At 39.1% G+C, this 20,240-nt stretch overlaps 2 protein-coding genes across 10 annotated transcripts; both read left to right on the forward strand.

Moving 5' to 3' along the window:
* The first annotated feature begins 1,109 nt into the window (after nt 1-1,109).
* On the forward strand, nt 1,110-9,298 carry LOC105450512 (aminopeptidase N). The gene is made up of 15 exons (XM_011690372.1): nt 1,110-1,199; nt 1,740-1,844; nt 1,925-2,184; nt 2,479-2,679; nt 2,943-3,083; nt 3,257-3,592; nt 3,678-3,828; nt 4,011-4,137; nt 4,383-4,473; nt 4,755-4,938; nt 6,035-6,245; nt 6,581-6,858; nt 7,315-7,514; nt 7,708-7,884; nt 8,256-9,298. The coding sequence occupies exons 2-15, from the start codon at nt 1,761-1,763 to the stop codon at nt 8,746-8,748; spliced, it is 2,934 nt and encodes a 977-aa protein (XP_011688674.1). The 5' UTR covers nt 1,110-1,199; nt 1,740-1,760; the 3' UTR covers nt 8,749-9,298.
* Nucleotides 9,299-10,118: 820 nt separating this feature from the next.
* Nucleotides 10,119-16,432, forward strand: LOC105450513. Of its 9 annotated transcripts, XM_011690376.1 has the most exons (5): nt 10,541-10,556; nt 10,800-10,936; nt 11,279-11,460; nt 13,181-13,339; nt 13,444-16,432. In XM_011690376.1, the coding sequence occupies exons 3-5, from the start codon at nt 11,284-11,286 to the stop codon at nt 15,667-15,669; spliced, it is 2,562 nt and encodes an 853-aa protein (XP_011688678.1). In that variant the 5' UTR covers nt 10,541-10,556; nt 10,800-10,936; nt 11,279-11,283; the 3' UTR covers nt 15,670-16,432. The 9 variants fall into 9 exon arrangements, with proteins under 9 accessions (XP_011688675.1, XP_011688679.1, XP_011688680.1 ...); XM_011690373.1 differs by lacking the exons at nt 10,541-10,556; nt 10,800-10,936 and adding an exon at nt 10,119-10,444; XM_011690377.1 differs by lacking the exons at nt 10,541-10,556; nt 10,800-10,936 and adding an exon at nt 10,119-10,434.
* The last annotated feature ends 3,808 nt before the right edge of the window (nt 16,433-20,240 follow it).

Here is a 20,240-nt window from a genome sequence, read left to right on the forward strand (position 1 = left end):
ATTATTTGTCATATTTTATTATTTGTTTTCGTTATATAAGATCTTAATTGCAATTAGAACATTAAAATATCATTAAATAATGATACTTATTTAATGTAAAATAATTATTTTCTATTATTTTTCACATAATATATTGTTTGTTTCCATAAAGCTGTGCTATATTTTCCGTGTAGATTTTAATTTTTTCAGAGCTTTTTTCAAAATCTAATTACGCAATAATGGACATTGAAAAATTTACCAAATCAAATTAATTTACCGCATTCTCAATTTGCAATCGTAATACCAATACAAGATGGTCTCCGCATTCCCGTCAATTATTTTAAAATGTTTAAGACATTATACAGAGATAATTACATTATCAAGAAACATTATCAAATGTATAGCATTATCGCATTCTCGATTGCAGCTTAGAACTGACCCCGTTATTGCACGAGAGCCCCGCGAGAGAGAAGAACTCGCGGACAAAACACTCCATCAAGTCCAATTAAGGCGATATGGTGTCGTGGTCCAAGTGCACATTGGGCTTGGTCCGGGGTCGGTACCAGGAGCCGGCACGCAGATCGACGGCACGTGTCGCCGTGGGGCGATAGCGACGCAGTATACAGACAAGTACGCTGGCACCAGGGTACCCCAAAGGGGAGCACAATGGCGCCAAGGTCCTTGCAACAGGCGATGCCCGAGACGCACTTTGTTCCCCATTTGATGACCGACACCGCCGGACCCGCACCAGATTGGCCGTTGACGTCGTCCGGATTGACACTCCGCCGCGATTAGGCTCCCCTTCAGCGACGACGGCCGCGATCGCCAGATTGAATAATGGATGGACGATCCATTTGCCCTAAGTGGACCTGAATTCCGATTCCCCCGAGCTGTTACGTCACCGCGAGACTGGCACCGGTGCGTTTTTCCGCGTATTTCCGTCGCTTTTCGGCGACCCCAGGCCAACCGCGAACGATGAGAACGATCAGTTTCAGACGCGACAGTTCACGCCCGGCTACGCTGTCACACGGTCGTTCCGGAGATTCTCCTCCCGCGGACTCCTCCCAGGAGGAAGTCGCATCTTCTTTGAGGGATATCAAGGTCAACCGGCGCGGCGGTGCGGTGATACGGGTGATACCCGGCCTCTCGGTGAACCGTGATCGCGCGCCGCTGACAGATCGTCCTCTGCGTCCCTCAGGCGTGCACGCGAGGATAACGCCGTAAGCACCCGGAATCGATTAAGCCGCGATTTTCCGCGAAGTAAATCCCTTCTACGAAGAATACTCCGCTTATAGAAGCAGTACAAAATTTTATTAAGATTGTTACAACCGAGAAGTGTGCAAATACAACTTGATCTTCTTTCGAATTTTGAAACAAAAAATTTAGTTTTTTAAATTCTAAATTCAATTTTTTCTTAAATTCTTAAGAAGGTCGATTAAACTACTAAAAAATGTGTGTTAAAAAATTGGCCTTACACATATATAATAGTTCTATTTTATCTCCGATTTATTTTAATTAATTCAGCGATAATCCAAATTTAAAAATTCTAAATATAAATATAAAATGCTTAATATAAATTATTCTTCTCAGCTTAATATATTAATTTTTTATCAAGATCTCTTGTTAGGAGATCTTGACTGCTACTGTGACACTGGACTCCTCCAAACTGCTTTATATCGAATTAACTTCAAACGTACAGCTTTTTGTCGTAAACAAGTGGACGTTTAAATAACTGCACTGAACACCAACTACCGATTCAGGTTCACTCTCTACCATTCACCATGATGTGGTCGACGTTGCTGTCGGGAGTCGTTCTACTGTCGGTGATATCATCCGGTCTTTCTCGAAGCATCAGTGATGTCGAAGTATAGTGTCAATGAAGAATTAAGAAACTTATCGTCATCCAACAACTGTCGAAATAAAAAAATTGCTCGTTTGATCGCAGGGCCGATGGAAGCGTAGCATCGATCTGAACGATATCTACTACTCGAAAATGCGTCAGTATCGATTACCGCAAGAAGTTTGGCCGATTAGTTATCACGTGGACATCAAAATACCCTTCATCGAGAGCAACCAGTTTAATGGTCGTGTCAAGATCAATCTCACCTGGACCGAGACCAGCGACAGGATAACGCTGAACGTCCATCCGAATCTTGAGATTTCGGTAGTCAACGTCAGACTGATTAAACTGCCGGACGATGAAGCGTAAGCAGATGAGATGTAACTATAGTCATAATTAGGCTATAGTTTCAATACAAGAGTTTCGTGATTTAAATGTAAAATGTTATTTAGCGATTTAACTTTTTGCACAGTCAATGCATTTTTATCAACAACTCTTATATATGTATAGTTGTAGTAATTTTTATCATCTTGTATTTGTATTATAATGATAATAGCAGAATTAATAGAGGAACATTTTTTTTATTTTGTCACTCGTTCGTTTATTATGAGCTTTAAAATTGTAATAGAATCTCATTTTCTGTCATGTTTGTGACACAGGATGGAAGACAATTTAAAATACTTCAATATCGCAAGGACCGAACGGGTGACTAGAAAAGCCTGGTACATCGTTTATCTGGAACAAATGCTGAAGAATGGAAGTGCCTGCGAAATCGACATCACGTACTTTGGAAATCTCACGACTAATGAGACTACTGGCCTTTACAAAAGCGCGTACATGGATTCCAAAGGTCGAAACCAGTAAGCGCAGTAACAATTTTTTTCTGTTACTTTTCAAATCAAAATTTAAAAGTTGTAAAATTAACAAACGATTGCTTTGAATTTTTCGCGAATAATAGCGTGTGATCCATAGTTTACAGAATTTAAAACCGTTTGTATGATATGAAGAAATCTTTTTAAAGAAAAATCTAGACAAATTTTTCGTAATAAATAAAATGTAACAATAACGCAATGAGAATGGCAATGAAATTTACACCGCTTATCTTCTATCTTATTCTTTTCAGCCCCTTCATCGCCACTCGTTTACAATTAGACAACGCGCAGAAGATGTTCCCCTGCATGGACGAACCACCCTATAAAACGACTTTCAAGCTCAGTGTATTTTATCCTAAAGGTCTAACGGCACTCACGAATACGCCAGCAATGTATGTAAAACGTTAATATTGAACTTTAAATCCCAGAATATCACATTAGGGCTCCATCGATTTCCAAGTGTAAAAAATATCCATTCTAAGTTCGGTAAATTGTCAGTCTTAATTTTGCAAGTTTGCTGATAATTAAATATTACCTTTACACTTCCGTCACATTTTTCTCTAAGCTCTCGGCGCGAGTCGTCTGACAAGATCGAGGAAGAGTTCGCGGAGACACCTCAAATGTCAACGAATCAATTCGCCCTCGTGATATCCGATCTGCAGAACATCGAGCCCACGAACGAGATTAATGAGATAAACGGAAAGAGGCTGCAGGTGAAAGTTTGGGGCCGCAAAGAATTCATGGAGTCGCTGCTTAATGTCCCCAACAAAGTTGTGAGGATCGTTAATTATTTCCAAGATTACTTCAACAGCTCCCTCGGTTTACCGAAATTGGACATCATGGCGATTCCCGTGTACACCACTTCTAAAGCTTCCGACAATTGGGGCCTCATGTTCTTCAAGTACATAAAAATCTACAAGGATAATCTTACATATCTACGATATAAGTATAGAATATTATATAATAACAAAATATCTTTCTTTCAGGGAAAGTGAACTCAGTAGTTCTCTATTCTGGACCACTGCGAATGAAATTCTCTATCAGTGGATCGGCCAGTCCATTACGCCGTATCGTCGAAACGATGCGCCGGTTAACAAAGCTCTTAACTCGTTCTTAGCATCCATGGCGACAATCGATGTGAGTCTACATTTCATTTATAATCGTGGCAATATCTTTTACGCTTTCGCATGTCATTATAAAATATTATTATATTATAGAAAGAAGTTTTATTTTTAATAGAGCTCTATTAGTTTTATTTTTATACTAAAAACTGTAATATCATTAGTTTTCGAGAAATTTATTATGTATATTTTAAACAGCTCAATCCGAACGAGATGGAAGGAAAATGGCCAATGACAATGTTGTACCCTCTGTACTACGAATTTGCGCAGACGGCACCTTTCTCAAGAGTGGCAGGCATCAGACAAGAAGCAACGTGGACTAAAGGTAATTAGAATAAATTACAATAATTTATAATAATTGTATAAAACAGATAAATTATAATTTATATATTACTCACGAAGCTGACCTTTGAGGCAAAATTTGAGTATCACGCATACAGTATAAAGAACAAAATAATTATGAACACAAATAGTTGCGTGTATAATTTAAATAAAATTTAAGTCTACTTAATAAGTCTCTCTACTATGTAGGTTCATGAAATTAATTATTTCAAATCTTGGGTGTTACAGCTGAATTGGTTTTCCGAATGCTTAATTACTCTCTTGGGCACGACCTGTTCCAGAGAAGCGTGAGGAATTTCCTCCATCAGCAATCGAAAGAGTAGTAATTGCCTCCGTCAATTAGTTGGGAAGCAGATTCTAATCTCCGACAATTTAGCATTTTTATGTAAAAGCAAACTTCCGTCTCCCTGCAATACAAAAGTATTGCAATAAATTAAACTGTTTATAATTTTAATTCTCAAATAGTTGAAGATTTTCCCTAAGTAATTGAAATTTTATTCAAGTTATTTCTGTTACACACTGCTTCCCGACTACTTTTCTTCGACAACTGTTCGGCCGCAGATTCTATACATAGAAATATCGTGCCTTTCGCGTGTTTAGAGATTGCAGAACCTTCTTCGCCAACGATATCTTCACTTACCTGGACGCCATGGCGAACATGACGAATAGTCTGCCGCCAGGTCTGACCATCAACGGCATCGCCGCCTCGTGGATCAATCGGGACAGAGTGCCGTTGGTCACGGTCATTCGCGATTACGAAACTGGAAAAATTAATCTCACTCAGGTAAGCTGGACAAAAGCGTTATTTCCCGCAAGGACGCGCGCGACGCGGGAAGGCACAGACGTGATTTTCGCACAGATAAAGCAACGTGGAGATGACCACGTATATGTGCTATTCACTCGCGGTTGAAGCATTCCTCTCTCGCGTTAACGGAAGTTACATTTACTTCAGTGGAAATTAACAGACAGTAATGCGAGACCAGTAATACTGATTCTATTACGTTAAATGCTTTTATTGAATAAAACTAATGGAAAAATTATTAAATCTTTATCGCTTATCTAAGAAATTCGATAATAAAATGCAAATAATTTTTATATAATATAAAACATTAACGTACATTTTGAATTAAATAATAAGATAAAATATTATTGCGTGCAATGATAAATATGTGCAATCACGTCGAATTAACTGTAAATGTTATGTCCGGAACAAATATATTACTCTTCGCGAGCAGAGAAACATAAACATCGATAAGCTTGGTCGTGAAGAAATATTTGCATACCTAACTAATTGCATTAACAAGCATTTTTAGACTCTGAAACAACAACGTGTTACAATAATCGCATCGTTCCAAAGCAATAACAAAATCAAGGACTAAGTCGCAAGACGCAAGTGCGTTTAGTGTGTTACAAACGCGTGTGTTGCGCAATACTTGCAGGAGAGCCTCGCTCCTATGAAAATACATAAATTAGTTAGAAGAAGACGCAATTCCGTATGTAATTCACGTACGAGTTTTGTTCAACGAAAAGTATGAAATATACTCGATTTAATAATTAATTTGTGGATGCTCGGATCGTTAACTCCGCCAACTGGCAGAACTTTATATTTTTGAATTATGATTATTAAATTATTGGGATTCTCTTACAATTCTTGCATAGTATATTAAATTTTAAAAATGTCTAGATCTTATATTTTTTTAATTCATATTTATTGAAGCTTTTGTCACTTCATTCTACACATAATTATATTTACATGAACGAACTGATAAATGAAAAAATAATAATACATAAAAATTTTTATCTTAATCTTTCCTAGAACAAAAATAAGATAAAAATCTCATTGTACGTATCCTTTTGTAACATCTTGTTCGCGCTTCTAGAAAGTTTATCTGAGAGACATACCACCGGAATCCACGGCGAAAGTGTCGTACCAGTGGGACATCCCGATCGTGATGCAGGCGCAAGATAAATTGAACTTCAGCAACACCAAACCGACCGTATGGCTGAAAAAAGAAAATGTACCGAAGAATTTCACTATCCCGGACATCACCGACAAAGAAAATTTCATCATTGTGAATCCCGAAGAAATTGGTAGGTGGATATTCGCGCGTACTTCCAATGAGAAACCATCGCAATGCTTCCTAACAGCAAATTATACATTCTTAATGATTTCGATTAAAATAATTTGATTTCTATTTCAATATATTTTAAATATTTTATTTGGTTCTTTCAATACATCCTGTAAAATTATAAATTTTATCTACAAATATACTATACATCTATAAACGTTTAAAAATTGTTATCACAAATCAAGTTAAGATATTTACGGATATCTAAGATATTTGCCATAATTGTATAAAGCGCACAAAATTATTTTCTTCTTTTTAGTAATTAATAACATTAATTACTAAATAATTACTTCGCAGGGTTGTTCCCGGTGAACTACGACTCGTGCAACTGGAAGATGCTGTCGCAATATCTGCAAGGGCCGGACCGCGAGAAGATACCTCCGTTAACCAGGGCGAAGCTTCTGCACGACGCATGGAACTTGGCGTACGCCGGCGAGCTGTGCTTCGGCATCGCGATGAACATGACTCTCTTCCTCAAGGAAGAGAAGAGCCACGTGGTTTGGGAGCCGGTATTCACGATGATTCATCACGTCGGTCGGCGGATCGAGGGCTGGGACGTATATTTGAAATTCGAGGTAAGTACACGTTGACCTTTTTTTCGATTCAAAAGAATCGTCAATATTTCATATAGCCAGCATTAAATGGCAAAATTAAGTAGGCGTAGTTAATATCCAATATTCAGCGCTAATGGAATTTGCAGTAGACACAATCAACGTTGAATGCGCCCATATTAAACAGCCTATTTAATTTAAAGCAGTCCATTAAATATCGATTGTCCAAATTACATAGTATCGCACAATATCTGTAATAAGCTTCATGAATGTTAACTACAGTACATATATACACTTGCTTTGTTAACTTCAACTATAAGTTTCCTCGCTTTTTCATTTTTTTTTTCTTTTTCTTCTATTCCTTTTAGCATTTTGTTTTATAAAATCGTCATTTCGCCGCAATTTCCTTCAATTTGTCCATTAATTTCTCAGAGCCGAATTTAACGAGTAATTAAACAAAATACCTACATTTAATTTCAGGCGTACATTCAAAAGTTATTGAAGCCTCTCTACTTGGAACTTGGAGAGAATTCGCAACCAGACGAACCCTCCTGGAAGACTCACATGCGCGGTCTTATGCAGAACTTCCTTTGTCGCGCTGGATACCAGCCTTGCATTAAGGAAGCCAGGGATCAATTCAAGAAATGGATGGACGACGAGGAGCCGGACAAAGGAAATCCGTCAGTATCCAAAATCATCAATCGAGAACAAACGATTTATTGATTTATTCGTGGAATTTACTATACGCATACTCAGTCGCTTGAGTGCGAATGTAGTTCAATTGAAATATTTTTGACGAAATTAATATAAGAGTATCCACGTTTTATCGACAGCGAAAAACTTTATTGAACTGACGAGAATTATACTTTGCAGGGTCGCCAATCAATTTCTTTGCCCCGTGTTCAAATGGGGCACCGACGAGGAATGGGAATTCGGATTGCAGCGTGTTATAAACTTCCCGAAGACCAGTCTGGTGAGAAAGCAAAACGAGCGCACCTACCTACTGAAGACCCTCGCCGGGTGTCCGAAGGATGGGAAAAAGATCCAAAGGTCAGTATATTCGCTAAATTTTCAGCGTCGAATAAACTGATCCTTTTTCTCATAGCGCACACTCAAACAAGTAATGCGATTTTTGCATTCTCAAAAATTCTCAAAAATTATTTTCCTGTTTGTCGTTCCTGACAAACTTAAACTCGCTCAATTTAAATAAAATGGATTATTTAAAAGTTTGAATATGCGTTTGAATAAAAAATTATATACATATATATATATATAAACCTGCGTTGGCGCAAGTTTAATTTAATTGTTCAATCGTGCGTACTTTTCGTATATAGACAGGGTAATTTCCTTATTTCGAGAAAGTGAATGAATGAATATCGATGATAAAATAAGTATTGATATCACGTCGTTTTCGCGTTCAGACTGTTGCAAGTGGCCGTGCTGAACCGGAATGAGAATTTCACGGACGCGGACATCCACCTGATCTTCAGCATGCTGACTGGCAGCGCGACCGGCTACGAGACCCTGTTCTCCTTCTTGTACAGCCACTGGTACACCGTGAAGGAGCAGTTCGAGAACAAGACCTTCCTCTGGGACGGCATCGTCAATTTCGCCACGTCGTCATTCAACACGCCGGACGGCTACGAGATGGTGAGCAAGCTCTATACGGAGCACATTGACGAGTTCGACTCGGCGGACGCCATCATCAAGAAGGCGCTCAAGATCATCAACGAGGAGACCAAGTGGAACCAGGAGAACGTGCCTGTGATCAACGACTGGCTCGAGAAGAACCTGTCTAAGGAGGAGCTGAAAGAGATCTACAAAGTCACGACGCCCGCGTCCGTCCTTAACATGACCATCACCGTACCGACAACGGTCAAACCGCTGGACACGGTCCAGGAAGCCCTCGGATGAATAAGCGGAATTCGAGTTCGAATGCATTACGGCATTCCCGATAAAGAGAGTATAATCTATATCTTCTCAGTTGCTTCGAGGTATCCGATTTCTTTTCTCAATCACTAATTCTAGCGGTATCTTCGCTTGCTTGACAAATAGATAGATAGAGTCGCACAAGAACCTTACATATAATTTTTATTAAAATTGATGTAATAAAATTGGTGTAGTCTGCGAAAAAAAGTCGAATGATTGGAAGACGTGATAGCGTGATTAAAATGCGACGAACGTAAAAAAAAAAACTTCACTTCCCTCACCTCTCTCTCCTCTTCTATAGATACAGTACGTAATTTAAAAATGCTAATTTCGAAAAAGTAATGTAGTATATATTTGAATTTTTATTTTTGTAAAACGAATAAAAATCGCTCGTGATACACTTATTATACAGAATGGATGAAATGTTTTTCTGAGAAAAAAAATATATATATATGAAAGCTCGTAATTAAGATGTAATTTAGTTAAGATTTAATGTAAAGTTTATCTCGATGAATAAAATTAATATTAAATAATATTAAGGCTTTGTTAGATACATATTATATGTTATTTATTCGATCAGCTGCCTGTGTGTGTATTTAATACATAAATGCATGAACGAAGTTAATATTATATAATGTTAAGGCTTTGTTAATATATATTATATGTTATTTATTCAATCAGCTGCATATGTGCAGTGTATACATATATTTAAGTGCAATACAAACTTACGGATTATGCAGCATTATTACATCAGCGAACAGAAATAACGTAATAAAGAGCACATTGAATAATTTTTTGAAACGTGTGTTAAAAATCTACTTTCTAATTATAAGTCAGACTTTACACAGTCAGGCTTTTCACACGAGTGCTTTTGTCAAAAATATCATACGTATGCCTTTCGTTCCCACGATTTTAATACATGTCGCGACATCTTACCAGTCAATAGAAAACTATTTCGGAGATTTCGATATTATCTTCAATCAAATTAAACTATTATTATAATCTTATCAACAAATTACCAACAATTAATATTATTAACATATATAATATATATATTATACCGTTCCAAATATTATCGGCAGTCGTATAATCGTCAAGTTAATTATATAATTATTAATTTCTTTAGAAAGTAAAATGGCAGAAGCAATAATTTTCCTTCGGTATGTCGAATATCATGCGAAATGGAAAATATAGATTTAAACGCAATTATAACTGAAGAAAAGAGGTAAATCGATTTTTATCTAGAGATATCGATCGACAGCCGATCATCCTGCACTATCGACAATTCGCGCATGCGCCTCTCCCATCCCATCATTCCCATCCGGCTGGCTCCTGCGCGCGAGCGAATCACTGCCCATCTATACGCTCTTATTTATACTGTGCTCTTGGCAGACGCGATCGTCGGGGGTTGCAAGTCAAATCCGCGAGGCCAATGTCGTGTAAGGCCGTCGGTTTCGCTGACCTACGATCTCGCCGGCGTTTCATGAGCCACGACGGGGCACGACGTGCGAACGCGCGACACCACTGCTGCCGGCGACTGCCGACCTGCGATCGCATGCGTCCGCATCAACGACGTTACGACGAACGCGTCTCATCTCTACGATCTATGCCCGACCGCGGGAAGGACGCCGCCGTTGCCCGATCGCAGATGCGCACGTCGACGACGATCACGTACGTACCGGTGAGTAGCGCGCGCGCGAGGGTCGCCCTCGAAGGATCGACGGAGCTCGCGACGGATCCCCCATCCCCGACGTCCGCGATCTTCCGCGCGGCGCGAGCGGGGGAAGGTGAAGGTACCTTCTACGACTTTCCATTGTCACTCCGTCCAACGGAGAGAGATCACTCTCTCTCTTCTCGCGTGGCTCTGCTGCGGGGAGCCTCGAGAGATCTCGCCGAGATTTTTTTGTTGTTTCCATTGAGAGCGAGAGAGAGAGAGAGAGAGAGATATCGTCGCTGAGAAAAATTACAGTTTTAACTCTCGAGCACACGCATATTTGATCGAAGAGCGTGTGTTCCAGATACGACGTGTGTTGTAGATGCGAATACACAGAGGGAAAGTTTTGCCTGATGAATTTACCTATTTCGTTTTTGCACGAACTCTTCGACATCCTCGACGAGCCTCGGCAGACTCTGCGAAGTGACTGGTAGAAAGATAGCCGGACTTGGCTCCCTCGTGTGTATCGTTTTGTTTCACGCCTGTATTTATCCAGAAACAATCTTGTCCCATTGTCCTCATTTTGTTACATAATAGGCTCCAGCTCCGCCAAAGTTTTCATTTGATTCGATACGTATATATTTGAATTTGTATCAATATTTTACCTTAGGTGTGGCATTGACAAATTTTTCAATCACATATTGTTCCAAACGAGAAAGAATTCTGCCTGACGAGGCGAAACTTTAGAATTTTCAATACTCTTTATAGGAGATTTAATATCAATTTTTATTGCACGACCGATATATTGATCTGGATATACTGGATGTTTGATGTTAATCTTATTAATTTTTTCTTTTGCAGTAGCCATGGTTGAGATACCAAAGGATTGTGTCCTGCAGTGGGCTGGCCACGCGGGATATATTACGGAAAGATTCAGTGGTCTGTTGGCACGCCAGGCTCTAGTTGATGTCACATTGATCTGCGATGAACAAAAGCTACGTGTTCACAAGCTGGTTTTAGCTTCGAATAGTATATACTTTGAGGTATATATACAAATGTTGAAAAATACATATTCCTTATCCGTTCGATACTTGCTAATCATATCATGTATGTATGTTCTGTTGATACGTTTTAATTATTTGTAGGCTTAAATCTTAGTGCCTGTTTTTACAATATTAATGTGTATTTTTTATATACACTGCATTTATCGAAGTGATAAATGTTTTTTTCTTAATGTGTGTTTGCGTGAATACTTTAAATATTGTGCATATCATTAAATAATTTATAATTTATTTGGAGAAATAATTGTTCCGTTGTTTATTCAAAACTTTAAATTATAGATTTTGGGATTTGGATGATTGCAAAAGTGTTTACAAACTGTGTTTTACAAACTGATCCGAGGTCATGTTTAGCTATTTTCTAAATACCCTATCAAACGTTATCTAATTCAAAAACAACAAAATATTCTTTTCTTCAATTCTTCCAAATATTTTATGAAATAACAATGAGAGATTATATTAACAAAAGTAATATATCTAATTTTACAAAGATAATTCAAAAATATTGAGATAAAGAATTTCTGTTTTATAAGTATGATAACATTAATTGATTTTTTTATATTTATTACAGAGAAAATTATTTTAAATTTATTCAATTGTTGATGTTGATTAATGTTTGGTTGTGCATCTCTTTTCCTTTCAGGTCTACTGATGATTGTGCAGTGTTACTAAAATTATGTTGAATAAATTTTTAAAAATGTCTTATTCTTTCCAAATTATTTTATATTATACATATAGAATTATTGAGATTAAAAAGGACATTTAATTATTTGTTGAACAACAATTGAAGTAAAGTAATTTGGAATCATAGCTTTATGATCGTGTTTATTCCTTTAGCGTGATAAACAAGATTTGTGTATTATTTAAAAAAAACAAAGATAGGCTCTATATGTACCAGTATTATGTAGTAAAGAGACGATAGTTAACAAATGTAGGATTATTTAAGTATATACATGTATTTACAAATGTATACATTATTTCAAGATCTGTCAATATTGGGCTAGTTCATAGCGAAAGAGATGATTTGTTTTACTAACCCACATTTCACTAGAATGTCTACCAAACATCATTTTACATTTGTAGAGAAAAGACTTTGGATTTTTTAATTATTGATATAAACAATGATAGGAAAGAAAGGTATTTTTATTACATTTACTTCAAAATTGGGAATTATAGTGTACTTATGGTAGAACAATTTTACAGGGATAATATAAAAACTCATGTAAACTAAAGAAAGCCTTGTATATCGGAATTTCAGTAGTTCTTAACAAACATTTGAAGAAACCAAGTTTGAGGGGGCATACTTTTCACAACTTTCGAAGAACTTAGAAAGGTATTAAATAACTAATTTATATGATCTAAGGATAGTAAAGTATGTACACTCAGGCGTTTCCGTTTTCTATTAAAAAGAAATGTACTCATTACTCTACAAGGTATATGTAAATATCTTGCCTCTGCATGATTTCACTATTCTTTCTGTATGCAATCTTAATGAATCATTGTTGCACAAAATAACATCCGACAGAGTTTGAAAAAGAAATTTTAAAGGCGTACTTAAGCAAATAAACGAACATTCGAAAGTCTTAGACATTCTGTATGGACGTTCTACATAGACATTCTACGTCTCTCTATTCTTTAACTCTCAATTATTTTGTCATTTCGATATATTTTTTTTAATGATGGACCATTCTGTTTTGCACTATAGGAAATACTGCAACAAGATTTGGGACAAGAGCCAATTATACTTTTAAAAGACTTGGACTTTGAAATTTTGAAGGCCATGGTCGAATTCATGTATTGCGGCGAAACTACGATATCTCATCAGCATTTATCATCCTTGCATACTGCGGCACAAATTTTTAAGGTATATACAATCATCAATTTCGTTATTTAAATCAATGAAGGAATATTCTTTGCAATTATTTTAATATGTATAATTAATTTATGTTCTTTGTTATTTTTTTCCAGGTTAAAGAATTGGTATCTGTGATCGATACTATTGATTCCAAGAAAATTTTGGACGATTTTGAAAATTGCCTAAAGCAGCAGAAAGGAGATAGTAGTTTAAAAGTTGCAAACAATTCGCTCACGGAGGATGATTACATCTGTGTTAGATGTGACAAACTGAGCATGGACGAGAATACAACGGTCTGTGTAAATAGCAATAATAACGATATAAGCTCAAGTAAGAATCAATCTTCGGAGAATGATATGGTCGAAGCCACCGAGCGCGATTTAGCACTGGAATTTGACCGCATTTTGTACGAGGAATCGCACGCTATCGATGCCAGCAAGAAAGTGGTTACACCGATATTCTCGACGTCTGATGTAAATACAAGTGTACAAAGCGCTCGTACTACCGATACCGTACTTACGCATGTGGGTATGGTTGAAGCCAACGAGCACGATTTAGGATTAGAATTTGAACGCACTTTGTACGAGGAGTCGAGCGCTATCGATGCCGACAAGAAAGTGGCGGTAACACCGGTATTCTCGACGTCTGATGTAAATACAAGTGTGCAAAGCGATCGTACTACCGATGCCGTACTTACGCACGTAAGTATGGATGAAGCCACCGAGCAAGATTTAGCATTAGAATTTGAACATACCTTGTACGAGGAGTCGCACGCTATCGATGCCAGCAAGAGAGTGGTGGCCACACCGGTGTTCTCGACGTCTGATGTAAATACAAGTATACAAAGCGATCGTACTACCAGTACCGTACCTACGCACGTGGGTACGGTGAACGAAGTACAAGCCGGGTGCGCGAACAGCAATAGAGACGACGAAGTGTACAGTCATAGTCTCGATTTGAAACCCATCTTGTACGAGCAATGCTGTGATTTTTCCTGCGACGTAAACGAGAGCGATCAAACCACCTCTACGCTGTCGCAGTCTTGCCTTCCACAAGTCGAGAACGACTTGAAGCACTGTTCCGGGAGTAGCACAGATGTTCCTAGCACGGTAGGGAAATGCGTCAAGGTCTACACGCCGAAACGACGTAGGTCCACCGACGAGGTTCGCAATAAGCTTGTACATACGCAATGCAATTTAGTGCCAACTCCGCCGCACTCTACGGATTCCATAGATTTATTAGACGAGCCGTCCGCTAACAATGTACCAGTCACTCTATTGACCTCTCTAGATATGGAAAGCGCCGAATATATCTTAAGCTTGAGCACGGAAAGCATACAGTCGATAGTAGGTGGTACTATAAGCGATCAGCATACGGTGATCGGATGTAGGGAAGTAAGCGCCGAACGAGACGCCGCCAAGGAGCGACTGAATCCCCCGACGAACGGCACGGACTGCGCGAAACCGGTTCTGAGACGTAGCACGCGACTGAGTCAACAGGAGAGCGACGAGGCCGCGAGCAACGGCGGCCTCCCTTCGGGAAGTACCGCGGGAACTGCCGAGAAACCGTTCAAGAAGGGTAACTCCCCGAACAGAACGGAATCGTGCGCGAAAGCGAAGCGCCGGGCGAGGGAGGACCGTAAGGTGCCGGATCACAGCGCGATCGCGGGCGCGGTGCACCCCAGCAAGAAGAGCTCCAGCAAGAAGACTAACTCGAAATTGATAGTACGAAAGAGCAACAAGTCCGCGTGTACAGTTACCGGCAGTAGCAAGGAGAGAGAGGAGTCGAAGCCGAGGACGAACAGTAGATTTAAGGCCGAAAACACGGAGAGATTAGCGACAACGGCGGACCAGCCCGCCGCCCATCACTCCAACGCGCGATCCAACGTGTGCAAGTGCATAAGTCGCGCCCTGTGGGGCGACATGTCCGACACGTTGGATTATTGGGACGACGGGATGGATCTGCTCGCTTATCCGTCCAACACCGAGATCCCCTTCGCCGTCGGCCTGCTGCCCCTGCGGACCGCTCTGGAGAAGATGCAGGCGACGCCGGATTATCAGCCGCGCAAGACGCGCTCGTCGGTCGCGCCGATAAAGCAAGACGCAGGTAACTGTCTCAAGCGAAAGTACTGCACGCCGTCCGACGCCGTGGTGCCGGCGTCGAAGAAGCAAAACAATGGCAATAACAACGACGAGAATCCGAACACCGTATGCCACATAGAGATACGAACAGCGCCGTCGCAGTGCGTAAAAAGTCGTAAGCGATTCCTGTCGGATTCGATTACGAGCCTGCCGGAGAACGGACCGACCTCGCAGATGGCAAGTAATAACGTGGGTTAAAATTTATTTGCAATATAAATCTTATTCTGTCTTAATCGAAGTGTGCCATATGGTACTCTTTTGAATCCGTTGTTGAAACATCGTTGACAGGCAAAACACAAAATACCGTCATCAGATTCTCCTATTTTTTAAGCTTCAAGCCGGTGCAAGAATAAGATTTAATATTATTTATTTCCCTCGCCATATTTAGAGTCCACTCGTAATGTTTGAATATCTCGCAACTTGTACAATGATAGGTAGTCTTAATTTAAATGTAAATAGTAATATTTTTATGTACGATTTTGCACAAACTCTTACAATCACATAGATGCATATATTATACCACGTAAATAATTGTATTTCTCTGAAGCCATTCGTATATACTGCAGGTAATTTCATATTTTTGATAACGTTAATTTAATTGTAATTTAACTTTAAATACTATTAAATTTGCAATTAGATAGAGAGAAATAGAAGTGATAATATTCCTGTTAAATATCTTCAACAGTTTAAGAGGATACCATCCATTCTCATTTTGTATATCCGTAGCAGTTGCAAGAACAAATTGTACGCGTGATAATTTTTATCAATTTAGCACAATTATTTTTAATCAAACTCAATGTAATATATCTCTCATTACGCACACATGATTCAATCACACTTGATTACATAAGAGTGAATATCACATATGATTATTTATGCTTGACGGAAACGTTGAGAATTTATTTTAAGCAATGCGAAATGAAATATGTAAGAAGAAGTAAAGATAATCTATTTTTATAAATTTTTGTTTTTTAATTATACACATTTGTGTGCGGAAGTAGCTCTATAGAATAATTTTAAGACTTTGTACCTTAAAAGAGTATAACAGCAATAACATTTTTTTAATGAGACTTCGTGCATGAGTCATGTTAGCGTATTAACATACTTACATAAATTTAAAAAGGTAAATAGAAAGCAATTTGTGTACAGAGCATAGCAAATGTTGTGATGATAATAATTTATTTTGTCGTTCAACATCAACAAAGTATATTTCTTTTATGGGTTTTTTTGTCTTTTTTTTTTTTAAAGGCATCTTTTAATTTAGAATAGGTAATGTATGGTGCAACTAACTCGATATAAGGATGTGTGCTATATAAACGGAGACAAAAAGTTGTGTGTTTCAAAGATTGCATTGCAAAATTGTGCGTTTTTAACGATGTACTCTTTCAACGCAAATTCATTAGCTGTCGTAACGTTAGAATCGTGCATCTCTATCTGGTTTTTGTACATTAGCTACAGTATTCTTAGGATTAAATAGTCGCTGCTCAATATAAAAGGATTGTTCGTCGTAATAACAATCAATAGTATTTAAAATATAACTATATATATATATTTAATTATATAGATGGCTGTACATATATATTAATACTATATACACACATACACACGTGCGTGCTCGCGCATATATTCACATACACGCACACACACACACACGCATACATATTATATATTCATATAAATATATATATATATTTTTCCACAATAAATGTTTTCGACAGAATTTACAATTTTTATAGCGTTGTAAGTGTCGTCTTATCTCTAAAACTGAATCATTTATTTACAAAAAAAAAGGATCTAAAAAAAAGAGAGACTTAAATATTAATATATTTCTAGTGGTATTAATTCCCAAAATGAGATATCGAGCGTTTTCTTTTCATTACTTGAGATTCAACGGGATAAGTGTAGGACGTGCGAAAAATTCTAAATGATTCATGCGTATATAAGCACCTACTGGCGTCTATTAAAATGCGTGTTAAGCCATTCTTACAGCAATAGCGTAAAAATAAATAAGGTATTAGGGCTGAACGAGGGAGGTGAACGTGAGTAAGCGTGGTAAAGCCGCGCGCCGGAGGAAAGACAGAGATTGAAGAAAGTAACACGGCAAGCTTCTATTTATAGCTGCGTAATTTGATTGGTCGCACAAATACGACGACACGCGTGTAATCCATGCGCGACTAGGCAGCGATCTCCATTAGCGTGCACATATTTGCTTATTTCTCAGGTCAATCGTCGTACGGCCGGACACTGATACGTATAGTACATACATACATACATGCATGCGAGGGAAAATTGGCTTCATGAATGAACAGCTGATACACGGAAACTTCTTGATCCGCGCGTTCAGCGCGAATACGCGTGTCGCACTGATATTGGAAGAAAAAAAAAAGGGAGAAAATATAGTTCGCGTAAAAATAAAAATATCAAGGTATGACATTTTATTCAATTTTCAATTATCTCTCGCGAATAACGCCGAAGGACGTATTTGTAATTGCGTTGCAACATGCAATTATGCTTCTGTGTACAGAACTCGATCGATGCGTACGTGTAATTGAAAAAAAAAACGTAAAATTAAGCAATTATAGACGATCGACAAATCGCATTTTTGCTCCGCGCACACCTGAGTCGTGCGTATGTATCGCGCGGAATTAAGTTTCTCTCGTTCGCGGCGTGTATAAATAACATCTCCCCAGAATCAACATGTACTAAACTATTCGAGCACGTATAACGACCGCATAATAATCGAGCTCGTTAACGGGGGGAGATTTTGGTTAACGAGCCACGCGAGTTTCACTGATATATTTTATATATATATATATATATATATATATATATATATATATGTACGTATACGTGTCAGTGGCGAGCTTGCTCTCGGAATCCGCGAGGAGCAAAAGTCGATTGGAAGGAAATTCGATTAGAATCTGGTTCTCACTTAAGATCGCCGAGATCGTTTCGCGAACAATGCATGCGCGCCTCGCTGAGAGCTCGCTGCAATAAGAACCTGGTGAACTCCTTCGTTTTGCCGAGAATTTTGCATTTTGTTTTTTTCCTAGCCGCACGTTCGAGATCGCCTGTAAACGATACAATTTTCCACATTGCGACAAAGGCGCAAGCTCGGCTCGCGGAACGATATCACTCTATTATCGCTGTTATCGGGACCTCGCGGTCGAGTCCGGAGCACCTGCTCTCTGCACTGTGTTGCACAAATAATTTCACTGTGAAATTATTTAAATCTAAAAACATAACATAAAATTTGTCCCTCGTATTACTTGCGCTACACTGCAGTCTGCGTTTGAGATGAAAATGGACATATGATTCGAGAGGAGGAAAAAGAGAAAGACGAATGCGCGAGGAAAAAGTTTAGCTATAAAAGTAAATCTTGACAAGCCGAGATATTGTTATCAGATTTGTTTAGTGTGGAATTGCACTTTCTGCACTAGAAGTGATGCAAGCAGAAAGGAGAAAAAAGGAGGAGGAAGAAGGATAACGAGATATTCGGCCACGAAAAAAAAAAAACAAGTCGATTGTCGTATTTATCTAAGCGGGACACGCATAACGGATTATTATTTTTTTTTTTTATCAATCAAGGCTGTATCTCACGCTCGCGACAATTTCATGCATATCAGCCTTCACAGCGATCGCAGCAACCGCGAATTCGTAAAATTGGATTGCGAGACAATCGCCACGTACGGTTCTCGGGAACCGTTAAAAGACCGATATTTCTAACCGACGTCTAGGCGACGATAGAACCGCCGGCCGCGGGGACGCGGAGTTTCAATGTCAAACACGAGCCGGGGAACGTCGTGTGTCGCGCGCGGCATCAGCGCCGGCGAGAAGGAGGACGCGACAGCGCAGCCACACGGTGTGCAATCAATGAGCGCATATTGATCTCAACCTTTCCGCCGGGTGTCCGACACCCACAGAACGGCGGATCGCGCACGAACGTGGCGGCCGCGCGTATCACGCCGGAATCGTCCTCCCGGAGAGGAGGCTCGATCGGCGCGCGCGACGCGACGAGCTCGGCTCGCGAAGGCGAAAAATAAAGCGGCCTCGAAGTCGCGAACGAACGTCGCGCGATCGAAAGAGCGAGACAATCTTCACGCGTTTCTCCCCCGCCTCCTTCTCGCTCCTTCTCATCTCGGGGCTCCCGCGACGATTGAGGCCGACGAAAATTTCCGACGTGCCGCCGCGCGTCCGCACACGGGGAAGTCACGCGGAGCTTGCGTCTCGAGCACATCGAGAGACGGGATATCGGTTTCGCTCGTGGATGCTTTTACCTGGAAACGACGCGCGATGTAAAACGCGATAAGCGATTGCGGCCTCTAATTCAATATATATGCATATATTGATAGAAATTTGAGAGAATTCGAGTTGCCTGCGTCAGTATATCTTTCATGGCTCTTACATTATTTTTCTTGACACAAATCCATGAAAGGAAATTTTCATTGCGTGATATTTGCAGTAAAATCCTTATTAGACGAACTAAATTTAGAATTGAAATGAGAGACAGGCAGTTAACTTGCGTATATAACGAACAATAAAATTATTCTAATTTTGTGACTCTAATTTTAAGTTTCTATAATTTCAAGTTAACTTCTAATTTTAAATCCAACCACACGATCGCATTCGTTGCCGGTAATTTTAGAACTCCGATCGCTTCGTCGACAATGCACTCGAATATTATACCTACGTGGGATTTGAATATGAAATTCGAAATTAGATTCGCCTCGAGGTTCTGATCGTAAAAATACTCAGGCGATTTATCTAGG

The sequence above is a fragment of the Wasmannia auropunctata genome, unplaced genomic scaffold (assembly GCF_000956235.1).
Source record: "Wasmannia auropunctata unplaced genomic scaffold, wasmannia.A_1.0 LD336060.1, whole genome shotgun sequence".
NCBI classification, from domain to species: Eukaryota; Metazoa; Arthropoda; class Insecta; order Hymenoptera; family Formicidae; genus Wasmannia; species Wasmannia auropunctata.

What these genes read in the sequence shown, in the direction of transcription:
- LOC105450513 (XM_011690373.1), top strand. Translation starts at nt 11,284, where the DNA reads ATGGTTGAGATACCAAAGGATTGTGTCCTGCAGTGGGCTGGCCACGCG. An exon ending in CGAATAGTATATACTTTGAG is followed by an intron (nt 11,461 to 13,180) that starts GTATATATACAA and finishes TTTGCACTATAG; the next exon opens with GAAATACTGCAACAAGATTT. An exon ending in CTGCGGCACAAATTTTTAAG is followed by an intron (nt 13,340 to 13,443) that starts GTATATACAATC and finishes ATTTTTTTCCAG; the next exon opens with GTTAAAGAATTGGTATCTGT.
- LOC105450512 (XM_011690372.1), top strand. Translation starts at nt 1,761, where the DNA reads ATGATGTGGTCGACGTTGCTGTCGGGAGTCGTTCTACTGTCGGTGATA. An exon ending in GAAGCATCAGTGATGTCGAA is followed by an intron (nt 1,845 to 1,924) that starts GTATAGTGTCAA and finishes GTTTGATCGCAG; the next exon opens with GGCCGATGGAAGCGTAGCAT. An exon ending in GAGCCGGACAAAGGAAATCC is followed by an intron (nt 7,515 to 7,707) that starts GTCAGTATCCAA and finishes TATACTTTGCAG; the next exon opens with GGTCGCCAATCAATTTCTTT.